The sequence below is a fragment of the Mustelus asterias genome, chromosome 26 (genome assembly GCF_964213995.1).
Source record: "Mustelus asterias chromosome 26, sMusAst1.hap1.1, whole genome shotgun sequence".
Lineage (NCBI taxonomy): Eukaryota > Metazoa > Chordata > Chondrichthyes > Carcharhiniformes > Triakidae > Mustelus > Mustelus asterias.
This window is the reverse complement of record NC_135826.1, coordinates 14692850-14716678: the sequence shown is the minus strand read 5'-3', so window position 1 is coordinate 14716678 and position 23829 is coordinate 14692850. Positions and strand designations below refer to the sequence as shown.

Here is a 23829-nt window from a genome sequence, read left to right as displayed (position 1 = left end):
TGCTGGCTGAAAGATAGTCGAGTGAGAAAGGTAAACTATATCTAATAAGACAGCAAAAGCAAATTACTGCGGATGCTGAAATCTGAAACAAATCTGGAAAATCTCAGCAGGTCTGACAGCATCTGTGGAGAAAGAACAGAGCTGATGTTTCTAGTCTGGATGAATTGAAACATTAGCTCTGTTCTGTATAATAATAATAGAGGTATAATTATCCTGATTGCATAAATGACAGCAACTGGGTTAAACATGAGAGATTTTAATCATGGATGTCTACCAATAGCATTGCAATGAGAGATGATAGTGTTATTGGTGGACCTGCCTGTTTTATTCTCCATGCTGAATGTTCCCTGAGCTATATTGGTTCCTGATTCCCCAACATCTCAAATTTAAAGTTTGCATCCTTGTGTTTAAATTACTTTACAGCTTTAACCCTCCCTATCTCTTTATTTCTCCCCTGCCTCACTACTTCTCGAAATTTTCCATTCCTCCAACTGGTCCTGTTGGACATTTGCTTTCCCTTTGTTGCAGCTTTGCTGGCTGTGCTCTTAGTCCTTAAGCCCAATGATATGAAATTCGCTCCCCAAACCTTTCTGCTTTTGCACTTTTATCACCACTTTTAAGACCCTCTTTAAAATCCATCTCTGACTTCAGCTTTGACCACCCTTCCTAAGATCAGGTTTAGAGGGAGTGTGAAAAGCTGAATGCTCACTGTACTTAATTGGTGATGAGAGGGGACTTGTCTAGGCATTGGATCAACTGGCATAGTTGACCCAAGATCACGCCATCTCAATGATCTTGAAACATTAAGAACCTTATCTTTCTTTTATCATCTGGAATAGTAATTTGTTGGGTTGTTAAAAAAACCTCAAGCTCATAATTTACGTTTTCCTGGAAAAGGAAATGATTGTTGCCTAGGGCTTCACTGCTGTTAAGTCATTAACAGACCTTGAAGCTGGATGCAGTAGGATGTTGTGTTGTGATTGCCTTTAACCAGAACCCACTTTCAGTCGTAGTCTGTGTACTCCCCTAACCCCAGTTAGGAGGTACCTAGCAGTCTGTTCAGGCCTTTGTTTATGGGATCTATGCATGTTTCTCGAGCAAGGTGAGGCTGATCACAAATATTTCTGACTATCCATTGATCCTTATGAGATTTTGAATATATTCAGTTGAGAACGTCCGAGGTGATGCAAGGTCTTGTAGTTGGAGTTTTCTGCAACTGTGTAGCCAGCTCTGCATCCAGCGTCGCCTTTGTGGGCTCATTGGTTTTGATTTGTTATTGTCACATGTTTTGGTATACAGTGAAAAGTATTGTTTCTTGCGCGCTATACAGCCATTGTAGTTGGCCGTATTGCAAACAATGATGAAACAGAGTACAGGAATGAGACAGAGAATCTGGTGAACTGGTGCGGCAACAATAATCTCTCCCTCAATGTCAACAAAATGAAGGATATCAACTTCAGGAAGCATAGAGGAGAACATGCCCCTGTCTACATCAACAGGGATGAAGTAGAAAGGGTTGAGAGCTTCAGGTCTTTAGGTGTCCAGATCACCAACAACCTGTCCTGGTCCCCCCACGCCGACACTATAGTTAAGAAAGCCCACCAATGCGTCTATTTTCTCAGAAGACTAAAGAAATTTGGCATGTCAGCTACAACTCTCTCCAATTTCTACAGATGCACCATAGAAAGCATTCTTTCTGGTTGTATCACAGCTTGGTATGGCTCCTGCTCTGCCCAAGACCGCAAGAAACTACAAAAGGTCGTGGATGTAGCCCAATCCATCACACAAACCAGCCTCTCATCCATTGACTCTGTCTACACTTCCCGTTGTCTTGGAAAAGCAGCCAGTATAATTAAGGACCTCACGCACCCTGGACATACTCTCTTCCACCTTCTTCTGTCGGGAAACCAATACAAAAGTCTGAGGTCATGTACCAACCGACTCGAGGACAGCATCTTCCCTGCTGCCATCAGACTTTTGAATGGCTCTACCTTGCATTAAGTTGATCTTTCTCTACACCCTAGCTATAACTGTAACACTACATTCTGCACTCTCTTGTTTCCTTCTCTATGAACGATGTGCTTTGTCTGTACAGCGTGCAAGAAACAATATTTTTCACTGTACACTAATACATGTGACAATAAATCAAATCAAAGCATATTGTCCATAGAGAAGGAAAGGAGAGGGTGCACAATGCAGTGTTAGTGTCATAGCCAAGGTGTGGAGAAAGATCAACTTAATATAAGGTAGGTCCACTGAATGTCTGAGAAGGGAATGTGGCATTAGACCAATCTCTTTTAGGTAGAGCCATAGTCTCTGCCATATTTTAAAAATATATTTTTTTAAAGCATTTTCAGCTGCAGTTCAATAGTTTTGTGAAGACTTCTGATCCTTGGAGATTAAATAAACCACAAATGAGGTTTATGAAACAGCTGATTTGTCTATGGTGACTCCTGATTTTTATACCAAATCTCTCTCTCTCTCTCAAGATTTTGTCTCTTGATCTATGAGATGGTGATGTTGGCATGTTTGAGTTATAGTTGAATAATCGTGGAATGTTTTGGTCATACTTTTTCTCTGGGTCTTGAAAATTTGAATTTTGTGAAAACCGTTTTAATAAAACCTGGTTTTTAATTGGTAGGTTAATATAAAATGTTATTTCAAAAATGTGCTTCCATATCTGATTTCAGCAAACCATTCCCTGGCCTGCTCTGTGTGAATGATTATTGTTAATTGCTCTCATTGCTATTGCTGGATTGGAGATGTCACAGTTAATGATTTATTGTGCCTATTCTTAAGTTGTGAATGCTTGGGTGAGTAGCTGGTTCAAAAAAGGCAACCGTTTTTAAGATACATTAATCTGTTAAAGTTGCATATAGTGTGGCAAAGAGGATCTTTACATGCTGCACTGGTATTCAGCATTTGGCAGGTTTGAAGACAATATGGTACCTGACTTAAACTGTGGTTTGACTAAAGTTTTCAAACCTGGCACAGCGCAAGAAGTGTAAGATGCAGGGGGTGCGAGATGTGTATTTGTTTTCAACCTGTAGAGATCTTTGAAGTCTAGGCATGATTTATGTTTGAATTTGATAAACTAAATTAATAGTTGAATCTGCCACCATGTTGTAAGGCAATTTGGTGTCTTACTAAGATGTGTGGTTAAACATAAACTGTTCATTGGTAACCCATAACTATATACATATCTCCAAGATACAACACTATCTACTTGCTATCATTATGCCAACCTCTCAGACTCTCTCTACACCACTCTGTCTTCTGTCTGTTGCCATGTGTCTCTCTATATCGCACTGTTCCCCAGTCCCACACTAACCCTTGCTATGCAAAAACATTCTTGCATGACAGCATTTACCAACTTCTTTCTGTTAATAAAGCTATTTTAAATTTTGAGATCTCACTTGAAATTTTGCAAGTTATGTCCCTTTTAAAATTGAAACCGCGTGCAGAAGACTGTCCTAGTTTTGCTCTTCCTGTATTTTTTTTTTATAGAACATAGAAAGCCACAGCACAAACAGGCCCTTCGGCCCACAAGTTGCGCCGATCACATCCCCACCTCTAGGCCTATCTATAGCCCTCAATCCCATTAAATCCCATGTACTCATCCAGAAGTCTCTTAAAAGACCCCAACGAGTTTGCCTCCACCACCACCGACGTCAGCCGATTCCACTCACCCACCACCCTCTGAGTGAAAAACTTACCCCTGACATCTCCTCTGTACCTACCCCCCAGCACCTTAAACCTGTGTCCTCTCGTAGCAACCATTTCAGCCCTTGGAAATAGCCTCTGAGAGTCTACCCTATCCAGACCTCTCAACATCTTGTAAACCTCTATCAGGTCACCTCTCATCCTTCGTCTCTCCAGGGAGAAGAGACCAAGCTCCCTCAACCTATCCTCATAAGGCATGCCCCCCAATCCAGGCAACATCCTTGTAAATCTCCTCTGCACCCTTTCAATGGCTTCAACATCTTTCCTGTAATGAGGTGACCAGAACTGCGCGCAGTACTCCAAGTGGGGTCTAACCAGGGTCCTATAAAGCTGCAGCATTATCTCCCGACTCCTAAACTCAATCCCTCGATTAATGAAGGCCAGTACGCCGTACGCCTTCTTGACCGCATCCTCCACCTGCGAGGCCGATTTAAGAGTCCTATGGACCCGGACCCCAAGGTCCTTCTGATCCTCTACACTGCTAAGAATGGTACCCTTCATATTATACTGCTGCTTCATCCCATTGGATCTGCCAAAATAGATCACCACACACTTATCCGGGTTGAAGTCCATCTGCCACTTCTCCGCCCAGTCTTGCATTCTATCTATGTCTCGCTGCAACTTTTGACATCCCTCCAAACTATCCACAACACCACCTACCTTGGTGTCGTCAGCAAACTTACCAACCCATCCCTCCACTTCCTCATCCAGGTCATTTATGAAAATGACAAACAGCAAGGGTCCCAGAACAGATCCCTGGGGCACTCCACTGGTCACTGACCTCCATGCAGAGAAAGACCCCTCCACAGCCACTCTCTGCCTTCTGCAGGCAAGCCAGTTCTGGATCCACAAGGCAACAGCCCCTTGGATCCCATGCCCTCTCACTTTCTCAAGAAGTCTTGCATGGGGGACCTTATCGAACGCCTTGCTGAAGTCCATATAGACCACATTTAACACCATAACTTTACCAAATAGGTTGTGTATTTCCTAAAGTCATGGGCGGCACGGTAGCACAGTGGTTAGCACTGCTGCTTCACAGCTCCAGGGACCTGGGTTCGATTCCAGCTTTGGGTCACTGTCTGTGTGGAGTTTGCACTTTCTCCTCGTGTCTGCGTGGGTTTCCTCCGGGTGCTCCGGTTTCCTCCCACAGTCCAAAGATGTGCGGGTTAGGTTGATTGGCCATGCTAAAATTGCCCCTTAAGTGTCCTGAGATGCGTAGGTTAGAGGGATTAGCGGATAAATGTATAGGATATGGGAGTAGGGCCTAGGTGGGATTGTGGTCGGTGCAGACTCGATGGGCCGAATGGTCTGTTTCTGCACTGTAGGGTTTCTATTTAAAAAAAATTCTATAATGTGGTTATAGTTTTGAGTTAACTGCATGAAAGTGAAGATCGTCATGCCAGTGGTTCTAGTGGATAGTGGGTTCTAGTGGATAGTGCAAATATCTTGCATGCTCTTTTCATGCAGCCTGTTGTATCCTACTCACTGCATCTTCTCTTTTGCTGCTTAATCACTTCTTCACTACTTAATTGACATGAATGGTTAACTACAACTTTTCTTGAGGAGCAAAGGCCTCCAGTATTTTTAAATTGCTTAATCTGAACTATGGGATAACTCTATTTTTTTCAGGCAGAAAACAACTTTCACTTAACAGTAGGCTTTAGGTCTATTTCTTGAAAGCTCAATACTGGAAAGCAGGTTAACTTTTAGCTTGCGTGCCTTGGATGTACAGGACGCAACTGCACAATTTGCAGATGATACAAAACTTGGTAGTATTGTGAACTGTGAAGAAGATGGTGTTAAACTTCAAAAGGACGTGGACAGACTGGTGGAATGGGTGTACAAACAGAATTTAATGCAAAGAGTAAAGTGACTAATTTTTGCATGAAGAATGAGGAGAGGCAACGTAAAGGCGCAGTATTCTACTTGGCCCCTCAAGCCTGCTCCTCCATGGCTGATCTGATTGTAACCTCAAATCCGCATTCCTGCATATCCCTGATAACCTTTCACCCCTTTGCTTATCTATCAACCTCTGCCTTTAAAATATTCAATGACTCTGCTTCCACTGGTAGCCTTTTGAGGAAGAGAGATCCAAATACTCTCAACCCTCAGAGAAAACAATTCTCCTCATCTCTGTCTTGAATGGGTGACCCCTTATTTAAAAATAATGATCATTATAAAGAGGGTGCAGGGGACCTTGAGGAATATGTGCATAAATCACTAAATGAGTGAGCTGTTAGTAAAGCCCATAGGGTCCTGGGCTTTATAAACAGGGACGTAGTCAAAAAGAAAAGTTTTATAATAAACCTGTTTAAAACTCCCTCGTTATGTGCATCACACTTTAAAAAAGATGTGAAGGCATTAGAATGGGTACAGAAAAGATTGTTGCAAATGGTTCCAGGTTTGAGGAACTTCAGTGAGGTAGATGGATTAGAGAAACTGGGCTGTTCCCCTTGGAGGAAAGGAGATTTAATAGAGGGGTTCAAAATCATGAAGCCTCTGGACAGTGTGGTTAGGGACTGTTCCCACTGGTAGAACCAGAGGAGACAGTGTGTGTATGTATGTATATAGAGCACACAAGAAACAGTACTTTTCATTCTATCCCAATACATGCGACAATACAGGTGACTTAATAGAGGCATACAAGATGATCAGAGGATTAGATAGGGTGGACAGTGAGAGCCTTTTTCCTCGGATGGTGATGGCTAGCACGAGGGGACATAGCTTTAAATTGAGGGGTGAGAGATATAGGACAGATGTTAGAGGTAGGTTCTTTACTCAGAGTAGTAAGGGCGTGGGATGCCCTGCCTGCAGCAGTAGTGGACTCGTCAACATTAAGAGCATTCAAATGGTTATTGGATAAACATATGGATGATATTGGAATAGTGTACATTAGAGGGGTTTTAGATTGGTTCCGCTGGTCGGCGCAACATCGAGGGCTGAAGGGCCTGTACTGTGCTGTAATGTTCTATGTTCTAAATCAGATTTGAAGTGATTGGCAAAAGTAACAACTGCAACGTGAGGATTTTTTACGCAGGCAAGTGGTTGGGATCTAGAATGCACAGGCTAGTGTGTAGTGGAACCGAAGAGAATTGGATCTTTATATGAAGAGAAAACAATTGTAGGGCTACAAGGGAAAGGTGGGGAATGGAACTTGGTGAATTGCTCTCCAGAGAGCAGGCACAGACATGAAGGGCCAATGGTTTCCTGTATTGTGACCATTCTGTGATTTTTATGAACTTTTATTCTAGCTCTGTGAAATTAAATGACTTTCCATTGTGTTTCAGTGACTAGCATAATCTGTGCATCTGTCCAGTTGTACAGCACCGTATGGTTGCAGTGAGTTGTCAGAATGTGTTCTTGGCTGCTTATGTTAACTTCAGAAATTCAAACTGGACTTCCCGAGACCCTGGAACCTGACCCTGTGTGGTGATTTGTTCAGCGTAGAATTTCTTTAACGAATCCAAAAAAATGCTCCTGTTCCTTGCTCACATCACCCATCCACCTTCCTGTCCCGATTTTTTTTATTATTCCCAACTGATTTTCCCTTCCCCCATCCGAGGGTGGGCAGGTAATTTGGTCCGAGGAAACTTGCCAATGCTGCTTTGTGATCTGATGCCGTTGCCTTTCTATTTTAGTCTCTGTTTCCTCCTGTGCATGGCTGGAGCTTGGTCTGTATTTGATGTGACAGCTGTGCCTGAAGACTTCTTTAAGTGTGAAAATTATGGGCACTGAGTCTTAGTTCTGTATCCCCATAGTGACTCAGTAAGCTGCTGTGTTGCTGAAACCCTGATTTAAATTCATTTTTAAGGGGAAGATTTCTTCTTTGAAACTTTTAATTTCTTTTCCCAGCGCTTTGTTGGTAGAGACCTGGGTATTTGTTTTTTTTGTTTATATCCAATTCAATCCATTCAAAGTCTCAGCAAGTGAGACATTCCCGATCCAAGCTGACAAGATAGGTTTCCCACTTCTTGTCTTGGGCTTGATCTACATGCCCCAAGCTGATTGGAGTGGGCATTGCACCTCCTCCAGATGCCGCTTTAAACATATTTTTTTTGCCTCAAATGAAGCCTCAGTGCAACCTCATGACTTCAAGTGCAGGATGCCAAAACTACACGATCTTAGCCAAAAGGCTGAGAAGTGAGACCTGGGTATTTGTTTTTGCTTTGGGTGCAGCTGGCAACTGTGATTAAATTGCTGTGATTTTCTGATGTGATGTTAGGGTTCAAATTTCCATTCAAACTCATTTACATTTGCACATGTAATGCTTCCATGAAACAAAAGCAAAAAAAAATGCTGGAACATCTCAGCAGGTTAGCTTCTGTGGAGAGAGCATAGAGACAACGTTTCGTGTCTGGATGACAAAGCGAGGAGCAGGTTTGTTGGAGGGAACAACTTGCGGCCAAATATTCAAATTTAATCGAGTTTTCGTTGATTTGCATGAAAAACCCCCAAGTGATTTTTAATTGCTTTGTCAATTACTATCTCTGAAATTTATTGTACTCTTCTGTGGGCAACATAAGGTGCAGTTCTCCTGTTTCATCACCTAACCCAATTAAGTGAGAGCTGGAACTCCTTGTAACTTCAGTGGCTGGGATGAAATGTGTGATTTGGTCAGTTCTCCATTCATACTATACCAAGCATTTAAGATTTGGTGTCGGAAGCTTGCAAAGTGTGTTCATAAAATGCTGGACCCACTTAAAATTCATTCTGTTAGATGAAGAAAATGGGATTTAGAATAACTGTTGCTTTATGTATCTCTTGAGTTCATGTATGAAGTGGAATAACTTTGTAAAAGGTGGAAGGGACAGTTGTGTCCATTTTCTGAGAAAGTGAGCAGGATATCTAGGTGATGGATCTTGAAATCTCTGTCTGCATGGTTGCCTTCATTTGAGAGACATTTGAACCAGTTTACCAAGGCATCACACTAACCTGTAGTGACATCTTTTTGTCAATGGGTAGACCATTCTGGCCGCCCTCCTGCATCCACTTTTGGAATTGTATCCCTTGTATTGTCTCCCCATGTTCTTTTGAGCAAAATTAATCCTTTCGCACATCACTGCATTGAATTTCATCTACCATTTATTTGTCCAGTCATTCCACCAACCTATGTCCTTTTGAATAAACAAAGTGCTGCGGATGCTGGAATCTGAAACAAGAACAGAGAATGCTGGAAAAGCTCTGCAGGCCTGGCAGCATCTGCAGGGAGAGAAAAACCGAGTCAAATGTCCCGCGACAGTTTGATTCTTCATCAGAACCAAAGAGCAGGAAAATTGTTGGCTATTAAACTCTCTGGGACAGATGTAGCAATCTTCTGAGCAAGAGACAGATGGCCTGCATGTGTGAACTCGGTCTGCTGCAGTGCTCTAGTTGAGCCCAGTGCAAACTGGAGGAGCTGCATCTCATCTTTCAATTAGGCACATTGCAGTTCTCAGGACTCAAATGTTGAGTCCAACAACTTTAGATTGTGATTCTTTTCCTCCATCTTAAACCCTTTCTTAAATATCCCATACATTTATTGTCCCAATGCAAACCCCCGGCTATCCACCTCTTGTTCTTAATGTTGCTACATCTCGTAGCAATCCACCCAGCAAAAGTTTAATATCCAACACATTTTCCCTCTCTTTATTCTGATGAAGAGTCAAACTGACGAAACATCAACTGTTTTTCCTCTTTACAGGTGTTGCCACACCTGCTGAGTTTTTCCCAACATTCTCTGTTGCATGTCCTTCTGAAGTTCTACACTAACCTCCTCACAGTTGACTATGTTACAAGTTTTGCATCAGCCACAAATTTTGAAGTTGTGTCCTGTTAACGAAGGTCTAGGTCATAAATATGTATCGGGAAGATCAAGCGCCTCTACAGCGACCTCTGGGGAACTCCACTACAAATCTTCCTCCGGTCTGAAAAACAACTATTAACCACCATTCTGATTCCTGTCATTTAAGCAATTTTGTATCCATGTGATAATTGTCCCTTTTATTTCTTGAGCACTAACTTTACTCATAAGTCTGTTGTGCAGCACTTTATTAAATTAATATTTTCTTTGTTCACAGTTTTGTTGTTGTCAGTGAATACTGCAACTTTTAATTTGCTTTTTTTTTCCTAAACAGAAATTATCTCAACAATGGCATCGGAACATCCGGGTCCTCCTAATCCAAACTGCAAGATCATGACCTTCCGTCCAACCATGGAAGAGTTTAAAGATTTTGGGAAGTATATTGTGTACATTGAATCCCAGGGAGCTCATAGGGCTGGTCTGGCAAAGGTGACTGCTCATTTCATTCAATTTGAGTTAGGCATGACAATTTTAAATACCTGATCCAATCAGATTTGTTGATCCAAATACAGTGTTTATTTAGTAACTGGTTATTTAAGAATCACGCAAATAATATAATGAAATAATCACCTCATTCCTGCCCAGGCTTGGAATGTACAAGGAGCAGGAATGACACAGCGTGATTACCAACAGCAGATTACTTTCAAATCGATTACAACAGAATTCTCCTATTGAGGATTCCGCTATCTGATTCCTGGATGAGATTTCATGTTTTGTGTGCCTGCAGTAATTTATAATGACGTTATCACAGATTGCTTCTAGGCTCTTTGCTGCATGCGCTTTCATGACTACTTTCCAATCTTCAACAGAACTCTACCCTAAAGACATATGAGGGCCTTGAAATCAGTTGTTTTGTGGGAATGAGGGAGGAGTGGGGAATCACGTGCTGCATGGGGTTCCTGGCTCTTCCAAAGCACCTCTATTCTGCACTGTATCTAGTTCATGTTGTCTGAGGTGATGTGTTCCCAGAATATTGGGGCTGAATGAAAAATTCCGTTCACCTACAGGGGTTGTACCTTGTAATGCGCCCTTCTCTAATGAGGAAAGACGCGTGGAATCATCTGGAAAAAAAACCTTGGCACTTTGTGCACACTGTTGTATGTTTATAAAATTAACTTACATGGTTGTAAGTTTATACAGTTGAAAAATGGAAATGACGGGTATTTCAACAGATGAACCAAATGCACACTTTGATTTTGGTGAGAGGAACTTTCCTAATATAAAAAAATATGAATTTCCCAGTGACCAGCACACACAATTGCATGATAAGCTTTCATATTTTAAGAAATTTACTGTAACAAACTGAAATCAACATGATCTAAACCTTATTTAAGCAACTGTTACACTAAATGACAAAAAAGTATTCCCTATTAGTATTCCCTATCATCGTGCTGGGATAATAATGTTACTCGACCAGTCCACCTGAGGCTCAGCTTAATGCCTGCGGGCCTGTTTTCAAATCCAGCCATGGCAGTTCGTAGAATTTAAATTCAAAATAATGAATCTGGAATATAAAGCTAGTCTCAGTACTGGTCAAAATGACATCTATTATCAATTGTTGTAAAAACTCATCTGGTTTACCAATTTCCTTTAGGGAAGGAAATGCCATCCTCACCTTGTCCAGTCCAGTCTACATGTAACTCCAGACCCACAGCAATGAGATTGGCTCTTAGCAATCCTCTGCAAGGATAATTAGGGATGGACAACAAATGCTGGCCTTGTTAGCGACGCCCACATCCCAAGACAGAATAAAACAATCTTAATACAACCGAAAATTGCATGCCACGTTTAAATAATATACTCAGTAGAAACGCAGTGGTGCGTTTAAAGTGCCCAAGTTCCTCCCAGTTCTAATAGGATCTCTTCTGCCTGCCCCACCAGAGTGAATCTCCTTTCAAAGTGTCCATTTGAACAAAGAATTCACTCAATACTCAGATGTATTTGGAGTAGCAAGGCATCCATTGGGAACTCTGTTTTTTTAATCCTTCACTACAAACTATGTTTCTTCAAACAGAGAGCCTAATTTTGGCATAGCAGCACCGGGTTTGAGTCATCTTCGCCAAAGACACTCTGGCTGGCTCTGAGAGTCTATGAATCTGCATGCAGCAAGCACAGCTACCCAATTTTCTTACTTTCGATAAGCTTTGACCTGGACCCCTGTCACCATGACGAGCAGGTTATGTGGGCTTGTCTATGTACTGATTTGGTATGCTGTCATATGGGCTTATTGCTGGGTGTGTTCTATCAGATGTCATATCCCCCTCTCTGAACGTTGAACCAAAAGGGACAGTTTGAAACATAAATATCTTATGAAGTTCACCATAACACAGATTTTCTTGAATCTCTGGAAAAAAGCTTTTTATTAGTAGCTCCTGCCTTGGTTTTGAGGCTGTGCTTCAATTGCAGATTATTGATACATGTTCTTGGTATGGAGTAACTGCAGATTTCTTCGGCTAAATTATGCATATGCATTGCTTCCAGGTCATTCCCCCAAAAGAATGGAAACCAAGGAAGTCATATGAAGATATTGATGATATGACCATCCCAGCTCCAATTCAACAAGTAGTGACTGGTCAGTCTGGGCTTTTCACACAGTACAACATTCAGAAGAAATCCATGACTGTTGGAGAGTACAGGAAGCTGGCCAACAGTGAGAAGTATGGAGACCCATTTTTAAAGCTTGTTTTTTAGTGAATGTGCCAAAAAAAAACTGAGGTAAATGTCGATTTGAGATTGTGTTCTTACAAGCGATCAGGATTACTTTGGTAAAAGTAGTGGAATGTTGAGGGGCCAGTAGTCATAATAGAAGTTAAAGATCCAAGAGAAAAATTACCCTTCTGAAAAGGCAATATTTGAAGGTGTACAGCTTGAAACAAAATAAATTAACTGGACAGAATTGTTGAGGTCACAGTTAATGGACCATTACAAAAATGATTATGCAACTGTATGTATAGAAGGAAAATAAGTATAAGGTGAAGTAATGTACTAAATGGATGACAAGGCCAATTAAAATGACAGTGAAGATTGTGTGAAATACGCAGAAGAGCACACAGGGAAAATCAGAGATTTGTTCCAAGCCGTCAGAAGAAAATTAATGGTGAAAACCTACCCCAGAAAAGAATAAAATTAAATATATTAAGTATATAGCAAGATAAATCTGCCAGTGTCATTGCAGTGGTGTCTGTTAGGAAGGAAGTTAGAACACACAAAAGATAAATATGGCCATGAAATTAAGTAAATTTGTAGAGTGGAATTTTATGGTCCTATTGCAGCGGGGCTGGTGCTGTAAAATGCAGAGTTGTTCTAAAGTCCATTGACTTTGGCAGGACCATGAAGTCCTGCCGGTGTAAAATTCTGCCCAAGGACGTGTTAACTAAACATAGTGCTAATTGTTATCTGATTTTTGTTATACACCCAATATGCTAGCTCCAGATGCTGCATTTTAAATATCCATGGAGGTGGGCGGGCCTTCAGTATCTTGCCACCAGACAACATGCTGCCCTGCTGTCATGTTCCTGCTTTCGGACCATTTTTAAACACACTGGTCTGGGATTGGGGCCGGGGGGCTGGGTGGGTGGAATGCACTGACAGCTGTGGCCTCTTTTTATCTTAACTTTTTAAGAAGTCTTCAGAGGCTTTTTCTTTCTCTCCTACTTATGTCAGTCAACTAATTTCTTGGATGGTGGGGTTGCTTATGTTCATGCTGGAAAGCCTCGTATTGATCCTCCAGCCTCTAGAGCACACATCCCAACAACTAATTGAGCTGCTTATCAAAAATGTTATATCAGGCGTCAATGCCATGCTGGGGTTTCAAACACACAAAGCAAATTCAACTCCAGGATTTGTTTCATTTGGCATCACTTTATGGTGACTTAAGTGGAAAATATGTCTTACAAAGACCCTGGGCCAGTCAGTATATTTATATCATTGGTTGCTGAAGAATTCCATGAAATTTGTGGGATACTAGCTGTCACCATAGTAATCACTGGGATGCTAGCTGTCATCACAGGACAATGGAGGGAATTTGTGCGTGGAGCCAGATGAGGTGGGTGAGGTCCTTAATGAGTACTTTGCATCAGTGTTCACAAAAGAGAAGGATGTGGTGGAGGATGAAAGGAGGATGTTAACATTCTAGGACGTTTTGAGATAAAAAGGGAGGAGGTATTGGAGGTTTTGAAAAACATTAAGGTGGACAAGTTGCCAGGGCCAGATAGGGTCTATCCCAGAATACTGAGAGGTAAGGGTTTATTTCCATTCCTTTCCTATCCTGGTAACTTTTAACCCTAGAACTATCCAACATGGTGAAAGTTTTTTCTGGAGATTATCCTTGTAGTAGAACTTAAGCGAATCTTCCAGCCTCATTTCAATTCTTCATGAACTTGGTCTTTTTAAACCAACACAAACTCCACCCGCATTCCTGTGCAGTAAACCATTGAGACTTTTGCTTCTAGCTGCTCTCTTTCTCCTGGTTCCTGACAGAGTAATTTGTCTATGGGTTTCAGGAATAACTTCAAAATCCTTCCCCTCTAAGCCAATTTCCATGGCAACATGAGTCACATGGGTCTTGTATCCAAGTAGAAATGCTAATTCATTATTATTTGACACCCCAACTCTCAGCCTGTAAGTAAGTTGTCAATTTAAAGCATAACTGTTTACCACTGGATATTCTTAATACTTTCCTTGGACTATGGAGACTAGCAGTCTAACCACTGTAAACGCACATGCTGTTGCAATTGTCTCCAAATGTGAACATGTTACACCTTTTTTCCAGCAAAACACCCTGGGCCTCACTTTAATTTTTTCACAGCCACGTCATCCAGGCCTGTTGTCGGGCAGACCTCAAAACCAGTCCCACGAGCCCCCTTCCTTTACCCTAAACTAAAGACACCATCCCAAAATATAACAGATCTTATAAATTTCATATTTGTTACAAAAATGAAAGCCTGGTAGAGCTTGACATAATAAGCCAGGTCTGGTGATGAATGAGCAATCCAGCGAGTGTCAGATAAGGGATGTGCTGAAGTTGTGCTCCTTAGACATGAGGGGATAAAGATCGGGCTATAGAGTGGGGTGTAACAGGGCTGGGTGAAATTTCATCGACTGACAAGCGCATCAAAATAATATGGGGAAAGGATAGAAAAATTGAATTAAATTAGATTCCAGTTGATGAGCTGCTGTTGGCATTGATGTGTTGGGCTCATCTACGCTATAATTTCTATGAATGTGAACATTTAGATTCTTCTCGAAACACATGCTGGGATTTTTAAAAGGACACCGTCTATCCTATTTCACTAATTTCCCCTTCCGCAGCTTCCCATTTCAACCCAGAGCAGCTTCTTTTGAAAGAAAACAACGGGAAATAAATTTGCAATCCTTCTCTTTCAGGTATTGTACTCCAAGGTATATAGATTTTGATGACCTTGAGCGCAAATACTGGAAGAATCTAACGTTTGTGTCTCCCATCTATGGAGCGGATATCAGTGGTTCACTGTATGATAATGTAAGTAATGGTATCATTTCAAAGGAGAATGCTGATCTTTTAAAAAATGATCTTGGTAGTTAATCCCATGTACAGCAAGTTAGGAACTTTGGCGCTATGAACTTTGAGCAGAACTTCTTGCTACCATGGCTGCCATTCCCTCCTGAGAAGCAAATGGCAATATCCTGGATTGTGCTCAGTATGAGTTATGCTTTGGATTTGTGCTGTGCAACTTCTCCCTGAATTTATTAAATCCTTAGTTTTAGAACTGTTCGTCTGAGAAATGTTATATGGTTTGATAAGGTGCCCTATGCAAGGCTCATTGAGAAAGTGAAGGGGCATGGGATACAAGGGGACATTGCTTTGTGCATTCAGAACTGGCTTGCCCACAGAAGGCAAAGAGTGGTTGTAGATGGGTCTTTTTCAGTATGGATGTCAGTCACCAGTGGGGTGCCCTAGGGATCTGTTCTGGGACCCTTGCTCTTTGTGATTTTTATAAATGACCTGGATGAGGAAGTGGAAGGATGGGTTGGCAAGTTTGCTGATGACACAAAGGTTGGTGGGGTTGTGGTTAGTGTAGAGGGATGTCAGCAGTTGCAACGAGACATAGATAAGATGCAAGACTGGGCGGAGAAGTGGCAGAAGGACTTCAACCCAGATAAGTGTGTGGTGGTTCATTTTGGCAGGTCGAATAGGATGAAAGAATATAATATTAAGGGTAAGACGCTTGGCAGTGTGGAAGATCAGAAGGATCTCGGGATCCGGGTTCACAGGACGCTCAAAGCAGCGTCGCAGATGGAGGCTGTGGTTAAGAAGGTGTATGGAATACTGGCCTTCATCAATAGAGGAATTGAGTTTAAAAATCGGGAGATAATGCTGCAGCTGTATAGGACCCTGGTCAGACCCCACCTGGAGTACTGTGTCCAGTTCTGGTCGCCTCATTACAGAAAGGATGTGGAAGCCATAGAATGGGTGCAGAGGAGATTTACAAGGATGTTTCCTGAATTAGGTGGCATGCCTTGAGGATAGGTTGAGAGAGCTAGGTCTTTTCTCCTTGGAGAGGCGAAGGATGAGGGGTGGTCTGATGGAGGTGTATAAGATGTTGAGGGGTATTGATAGAGTGGATTCTCAGAGGCTTTTACCCAGGGCTGTAATGGTTGCCACAAGAGGTCACAGGTTTAGGGTGCTGGGGAGTAGGTACAGAGGAGATGTTAGGGGTAAGCTTTTCACTCAGAGGGTGGTGGGTGCGTGGAATCGGCTGCCGGTAGTGGTGGTGGAGGCGGATTCGATAGGGTCTTTTAAGAGACTTTTGGATAGGTTCATGGAAGTTAGTAAGATAGAGGGTTATAGGTAAGCCTAGTAGGTAAGGACATGTTCGGCACAACTTGTGGGCTGAAGGGCCTGTTTGTGCTGTAGCTTTTCTATGTTCTATACACAGCCATTATATATTCCTCATTATGGTAAGGAAAAACAGTGGCAGCTTACCAACAAAAACCTACATTAACTGTGTCTGCACTGGGCCAAGTCCTCTGACTATGGCTTGTACAAAATAAGTGTGGGAGCAAGAAATCAATACAAAAATACTGCTAATTTATTTGAGACCTGTGAAGTGTTTATGTGAAAGAACAAAGTAGTCACTTTGAATTTCTGACTTCTGGCATCAGCTGCCATAATGTGAGAAGACTTGACAAGGTGGGTGGTGAAAGGATGTTTCCCCTTGTGGGAGTGACTAGAATTAGTGGCCAACTTAAAAATAAGGGGTCTCCCATTTAAGATAGAGATGAGAAGAGGGTTGTGAATGTTTGGAACTCGTTCCTAGAGAGCACTGGCTAACAAGGGAGTTGTATGTTACTGGGGATTATCTTGTTCTTGATTGGCAGAACAGGCTCAGGGCCCTGAATGGTTTAATTCTCCTAATTTGTGTATTCGTAGATACTCAGAATGACAGCCATGCCGTTGAGAGTTGGTTCTGAAATCTATAGAGAAAAAATAATAGTACTCGAAACAAAAACTGCGGGAAATATGATCTTTGAAATAAGCAGCTACGTTAATGTTTCTGAGTAGTCGCTCATACCCAGAGACTGTACAAAGCACGCCACCCAACCTGTTCACCTACTTTCTTCGACATGCCTATAGACCTGCTTTATAATTATAGGATTTCATAAAATTAAATCCTCCTGTCAGTAAATAATGTAAACAATGGAGTAAACCTAACAAATCAGGGTCGATAAAGATATAGTAAAAGTTTAAAAAGCAACAATATACTGCTCGGATTGCCTATGGCCACTTAATGAATACAGGTTTTGAATATGCAAGCTGACAAAGATATTGGAAGAGGTTTCAGAACTCCTTCCATTGAACCACCTTGTGGTCAAAAGCTGCAACGATTCAAGACAAAAGGCAGTAAAATTGAATGAGACTGATGATGGAGAACTTGCACCAGTAAAAACTGACTGATCAAATTTTTCAAAGGCAAGTAAGGTTTCTGAACAGGAAGCACTGGACCCCTCAAAATGTTTGATATAGAGCTTGGTGTAGATACAACATGGGTAAATGTTGCACCTAATTTCTTCCATGTGTGATGAAATGCAAGTAATTTCCTTCCCAGAGTTTGCCACAATACTCTGTGATCTGAGTTAAGATTACAGCCATATAATCAGTTCTGAATTGCTGCCTTCTATTACTGGGAACTGGATTGCGGCCACATATCATCACATGTCAAAGTGGACCTTTTAACTGTATGCAAGAAGAGTTATATAGTTTAATATGGCAGGATAGAATTGAACTTGAGATGGAAGAATGTATTCCAACTATTCGGTCTCCATTCCAACAAATCCCAAATGTATAAAATTTATCTTGCTCTATCAAATTCTTAATTTAAAAATAACTAAAAGCACACCGTTCCCTTTGACTCTCATTGTTAATGGATTCCCACTACAACTTAAGAGCTGATGAGCAAAGACAATTCATATCTATTAGAATTCTCTTGTACTAAGTGATTATTAAAGCTCTCGAAAATTTTGGTACCCTTTTTTTCACCTCTATTGTGTGTTCTTTCAAATTATTTATTGGAATGCCTGCATTGCTGACAAGGCCAGTACTTGTTGCCCATCCCTAATGAACATTGGCTTGCTATCCCAATTTAGAGGACAGTTAGCAGTCCAGCCCATTGCTGTGGGTCTGCAGTCACGTGTAGGCCAGACCAGGTAAGGATGGCAGATTCTCTTCTCTAAAGAGCATTAGTGAACCAGACAGGCTTTTACAATAATTGATTATTTCAAGGCAATACTGACCAGCTTTCAATTCCAGATTTTTCATTAATTAACTGATTTTAGTTAGTAATTGCATTCAAATTCCACCAGCTCCTGAGGGATTTGAACTTGTGGACATTAAGTTGAGCCTCTGGATTATTCATCCTGTGACATTGCTGCCAGACCTTCATTTCCCCCAAGTTTTATCCTGTATCATTGGTGTTCACACAGATGCATTCCAGCAGTGAGGCCATTGAGCAGTATTCATGAATGGGAACCTTGGCTGATTTTCCTCTCTATAGGCTAGGAACACTAAGCCAATTGTATGTCCTCTACTGACACCAAGTCTGTGTTGGGGGAACAAACCAGTTAAAGTTAGCAAATGAAGAGTGGCCAACTGTATTTTAGTTTGGCAGTGTGTATGAATTCTACTAGAGCTAAAAGTACTGTGATGAGGGATTTATTGGCTTGTCGCTTGCCTGATGCATGTCACTTTCAACATTTTTTGAACTGGCTTTGTAGATGAAATCTAGGCATTTTCTGCGAAATGATGCGGGTCCTTTTTAATGTCAAGTCATTACTTGTTGATCCAGATCAGAATGTCAATTTTAATTGGTAGGGGTGGAGGGGGTGGGGGATGGTGGTAGGGAGGGGAGCTTGGGCAGCAGCGGAGGGGAATGATTAATGTGCAAACGCTGTTGCAGTTGTGTTGGTGTAGATTTGGGTTCCCTCTTGTTTTTTGGCTGAAAAGCAGATGGTGCACTGTTAAGATTGATAGATCTCCCATTTAATTTATGGCAGTCCCTTCAGGATGGTTTAAATTATTTCTTGTTCAATCTTTAAGAGATTGAGATACAGCAGAGACCTACACTGCTTGCACGCACCAACACAGCTGTTCTTTTGCTGAACTTGAATCAGTCATAAATATATTTCTTCGAAATATGATGTGAATAATTGGTTTAATTATTACTTTGACCATTTTGTTAGCCTGTACTTTTCTTTAAACCAGTGAAGGTTTTATTACTTACAAATCTATCAGTATTCATGATCTTGCTACGTTAGATATTGGCTGTAAGTATTGCAGCATCTAAATGTTAGTTGCCAATGTAGTATGTGGAAGTGAACGGTTGCTTTTTACGGGCAAATGGATTTTAATTTTAATGCAAATAACAATATTCCAGGATACAAGCAAATTACTTGTGGATGCTGGAATCTGAAACAAGAACAGAAAATGCTGGAAAGTCTCGGCAGGTCTGACAGCATCAGTGGAGAGAGAACAGAGCTCTGACGAAGAGTCATTCAGACTTGAAATGTTAGCTCTGGGGTGTCTCCACAAATATTGCAGGATGGTTGACTTGCTCTTAATTGTTATGTTTTCTCTTGCCTTTCCTTGTAGAATATTGAAGAGTGGAATATCGGGAGTCTCAACACATTACTAGATATGGTGGAACAGGAGTGTGGAATCGTGATTGAAGGCGTGAATACTCCATACTTGTACTTCGGGATGTGGAAAACCACATTTGCCTGGCACACTGAAGATATGGACCTCTACAGCATTAACTACTTGCACTTTGGGGAGCCCAAATCCTGGTATGTAGAGAGATTATTTAATTAGGTTGAACTGGCAAATCACTTCTTCTCCTTTGGCATATGCCAAATGTCTTTTGGATGTCCAGATACACCACATCAATTTCATTACCTTCACCAACTCTTACCGCATCAAAATACTGCATCAGTGGAATTGTGAACCCTAGCAGATAAAACCGGTTGTCTCACTTCATTTACCTCGAGCTGTTCTCAGCTTTGCAACATTCCAAATCATGATTTACTTTGTTGCAGTCCTTCAACAAGGCTTCATTTTATAGACTTCTACTTTCAGCTAACTGCTCAACGTCCCATTGCAGGTATTCTTTTGGGACTTTTGCTTTGAAGAGAAGGAAATGAGTTTTTAAAAAAAAATTCTCTTATCCTCTTGCGCCTTTTGGTTATGCTCATGTATACTCCCCAAACCCACGTTCTTCTGAATTTGTTAGAATTGGTCAAATAAATTGCATGTCTGTGTCAGAGATTCTAGTATAGTTTTTTGTATTCTATCTTTGGAAGGATTCCTTGTAAAAGTTAATTCACGGAGTCAGAGGATGAGGGGGGACCTGAATAAGGTTTACAAGATTATGACAGGCTTGGATAGAGTGGATAGTCAAAGTCTTTTTCCCAGGGTTGAAGGGTCAATTACTCGGGGGCATAGGTTGAAAGTGAGAGGGGGAAAGTTTAAAAGAGACGTAAGGGGCAAGTTTTTCTCTCTCAGGGTGGTGAACGCCTGGAGCGTGCTGCCGGAGAAGGAGTTGGAAGCAGATTCTATAACACGTCCAAGAGGCATCTAGATAGATACATGAATAGGAAGGGAATAGAGGGATAATGGACCATGTAGAGGCAAGAAATTATTAGATTAGAGAGGCATCTGTGTTGGCACAGACTTGGTGGGCCAAAGGACCTGTTCATGTGCTGTACTGTTCTTTGTTGTGTAAGTTAAAGAACCACAAATGAAAGCATGCTAATATATCATGTCTGTCATCAATTGCTTTCTTTTAAAAATGCATACATATTTCATACTGGATCATATTCAATGTGAAGGACTGCAAAGTCAAGTGGATTGAACAGCTCCCATATTCTGCTATAATGGTCCACTGTTGGACACATTTTGCATGGTTCCTATGCTTGGGAATAAAAGACAATACGTTTATTTGCTGTAAAATGGAAAATATTCCAGTTTATTCCACAAGAGGATGCTGTTGTGTAGGTAATTCTGAAAACTTGTCTGCTTTGAAGCAGCATTTCTTTCACACCTCAATCCCGCCCCCATGGGACTGCACTGCAGTGAATTACGAGAGCAGTAACCATGGAGAACAAGAGCTCAATATGCTGAACAACCGTGGGTTTCATTTATTTGTGGCTTCACTTGAAGTGGCGAGGAAAACACACTAATTTTTTTAAGATAAGCTATTATCGTTGCTGATATTTTTGCTGGTTTAGTACATAAAGTGTTCCTGGCCCATTTCTGGAAGTTTATTATTGGGTTTGTGCTGTATTTACCAAACCACTGTTCGTGCTGCAGCATTAGACCAGATAAAACTGTTCAGATAAAAACCCCTATGAACTGTTTAAGTAAAAACCCCTACCAAACTGCAGTTGAATATGCTGACCAGAATTGTGTTCCAGGTGTGGCAGGACATACTTCAGGATTCCGTTGATGGCATAAATGGTTCCCCCATTAATGCCATAATGGGGAGTCTAAGTTCAGTTATGAGTTGCATACTAAATACCTTTTATTGACATTAAAACACTGCATGTCCTGATGGTCTTAAATGTAAATCTTTTTTTCTTCCTAAAGGTTAGATTGAAAATACCTTCAACTTTTGTCGTTTCTTTTATGCTTTGAAGTAATTTACTGCAGGTGCCAATTTTCATAAGTCAACAAATTTAAAGCAGGTGATATGAGCTAGTTTTTTAGTTGGGTGAGGCAGGAGCTGTATGGAATTGGTACGTGCTGACCTTTTGCAGGGGAAAAAAGGGATCCCAAATTCTACAATCCTTCAGCCTAGATTTGTTTTAACTTTGGAAACCCGGTTAATGAATCTCAGCAGCTGAAAATGGTCATTCAGGATTTATGCCTAAATTGCCGAACAGTGCCAGGGTGTTTTGCAGGAGTGGAATTGTCTACTTGGATATGTTGCTTGCATTGAATGCCTCCTGCCTGCTGTACACTGTTCTGACTGCAGAAAAAAATCCATCTGTTTTATAAAGTGGTGGCCATTCGATATCCATTCAGGCAGATTGTATTTACTGCACTGAAAGGCAATCCATTGCAGAATATAGATTATTGTCTCCCTGTTGAGTATCAGAGTGAATGGGTAAATTTAAAGCATCTTTGTTCCACCTCAATGCGTGCACACAGGGCAGTGCAGGGCACATGTTTTTTTTTACAGCTGTAAAGTTCCAATGTTCCATTTGTTTAATGTCATTATTAGGACAATTGGTAGTGATGAGAAGAGAAATACTGAGATGGTGCATTATAATGCAATTGCTGGGAGTAGGAGGGACAAAATAAGGGGCACCTGTATATTGTCTAACGTGTACATTGGTTCATCCTCTCAGCCAATGAGTTATATAATTCTCTGTAATGTACCAGGGAGGTGAGGATAGGTCAGCTATTTGTTTGCAAGCACAGGGAATGGTTAGAATCTGTTACAGCAGTTTGGTTACAGGCTACATTCATGTTCATGCTAATGAACTAAACAATTTTTTTGGGGTTGTAGAGGAGACTGATTGACTCTGTGGGAAATGATTGCACAATGTTTGCCTTATAGTTTGAACGGCATATTGATGTTTGTGTTATTGTGATAAAACAAATATTAATTTTACAAACAGCTAGATTTGAGTGCGTGTCTGTCCATACATTTCTACAAAATCTTGCATCTCATTGTCTGGGTTTGTACATATTTTGGACTTTCCTGTCCTGATTGATTGCAATTTATTGTGTGGTGGGTAGTGCATGTTGTGCTAACAAAGTAAATATATTTTTAAGTTACAAATCAAGGGCATGGATGTACTGTGTAAGGCATTTGAGCAGGAAAGTTCCAAGTTTGATTCTTAAAATTTTGCTGTGCAAAATCACAGACGGTCTCTGCAGGTTGTTTTGAACAGCTGTACATTTTTAGTAACATTTTCCCTCCTGAGCACCCTATGGATGATAATGCAAGTATTGATTGCAGTGTAAGGATGTTATAGGTAATCTTGCAGGTGATTGAAGCAGCTGAGGTTATGAAATAATGCTCAAGCCGTCAGTTTCCCAATTTGCTATTATTGTTGCAAATCTTTTTCTGCACACTTTGGGACTAAATCAGATGAATCCAGGTGGGATCATCTATTTTGGCAACTTGCTTAAGAATTCTTGTCCTGTGATGTCAATTGTAGAAACCTCTGCACTGGTAGGTAACCAGGCTTTGATTTTTGATCTTGTAGTGAGTGACTCCCTGAAAAGCCACTAGCTTACTGCTAAGTTTGCCATTGCTCTATGAAGTTGTCACAATGAGGGATAGTTGTGCTGTGTATGGAATGTTTTGATTTGCACTCAACAAGTGTATCACATACTCTTGCGTCAGGTATCTGTCACTTGGCCGGCTGCACCAACTCGCCACAGGGTAAGCACTTAGCTGTGACTTTTCCATACAAGTTTTCCTTGTGATCCTTTCTGTTAAACTTGGGGCAATCCGTATCTGAGTTAAAGTAGATTGGCAGTACAAGGTGGCCACTAATACAGCACAGATTGCTATTTCCTAAAATAATTTCAGTTATAATAATCAAAGAATAGAATTTTTTGCATCTCAGCAGACTTCACAAAATTTTCCTGTAAGATAATTGTGTTAGATTTTGAATTTATTGTGCCACCTAATCTGGACAGGATACTATTGATCTTGCAATGGAGAGTGCAGGAGGGTATGTCAGGAGCAACACCAGACATACCTAAAAATGCGGTGTCT

General features: G+C 41.1%; 1 protein-coding gene across 5 annotated transcripts in view; it reads left to right on the top strand.

The window, feature by feature from the left end:
• The window catches only part of kdm4b (lysine (K)-specific demethylase 4B), a 428138-nt gene that overhangs the window by 71008 nt on the left and 333301 nt on the right, over positions 1–23829 (top strand). For all 5 annotated transcript variants that reach the window (XM_078198157.1, XM_078198155.1, XM_078198158.1 and 2 more), the window contains exons 3-6: positions 9837–9991; positions 12044–12219; positions 14948–15062; positions 19689–19882. In XM_078198157.1, the coding sequence (XP_078054283.1) occupies positions 9851–9991; positions 12044–12219; positions 14948–15062; positions 19689–19882 (626 nt within the window). In that variant the 5' untranslated portion in view covers positions 9837–9850. The remainder of the gene's footprint in view (positions 1–9836; positions 9992–12043; positions 12220–14947; positions 15063–19688; positions 19883–23829) is intronic.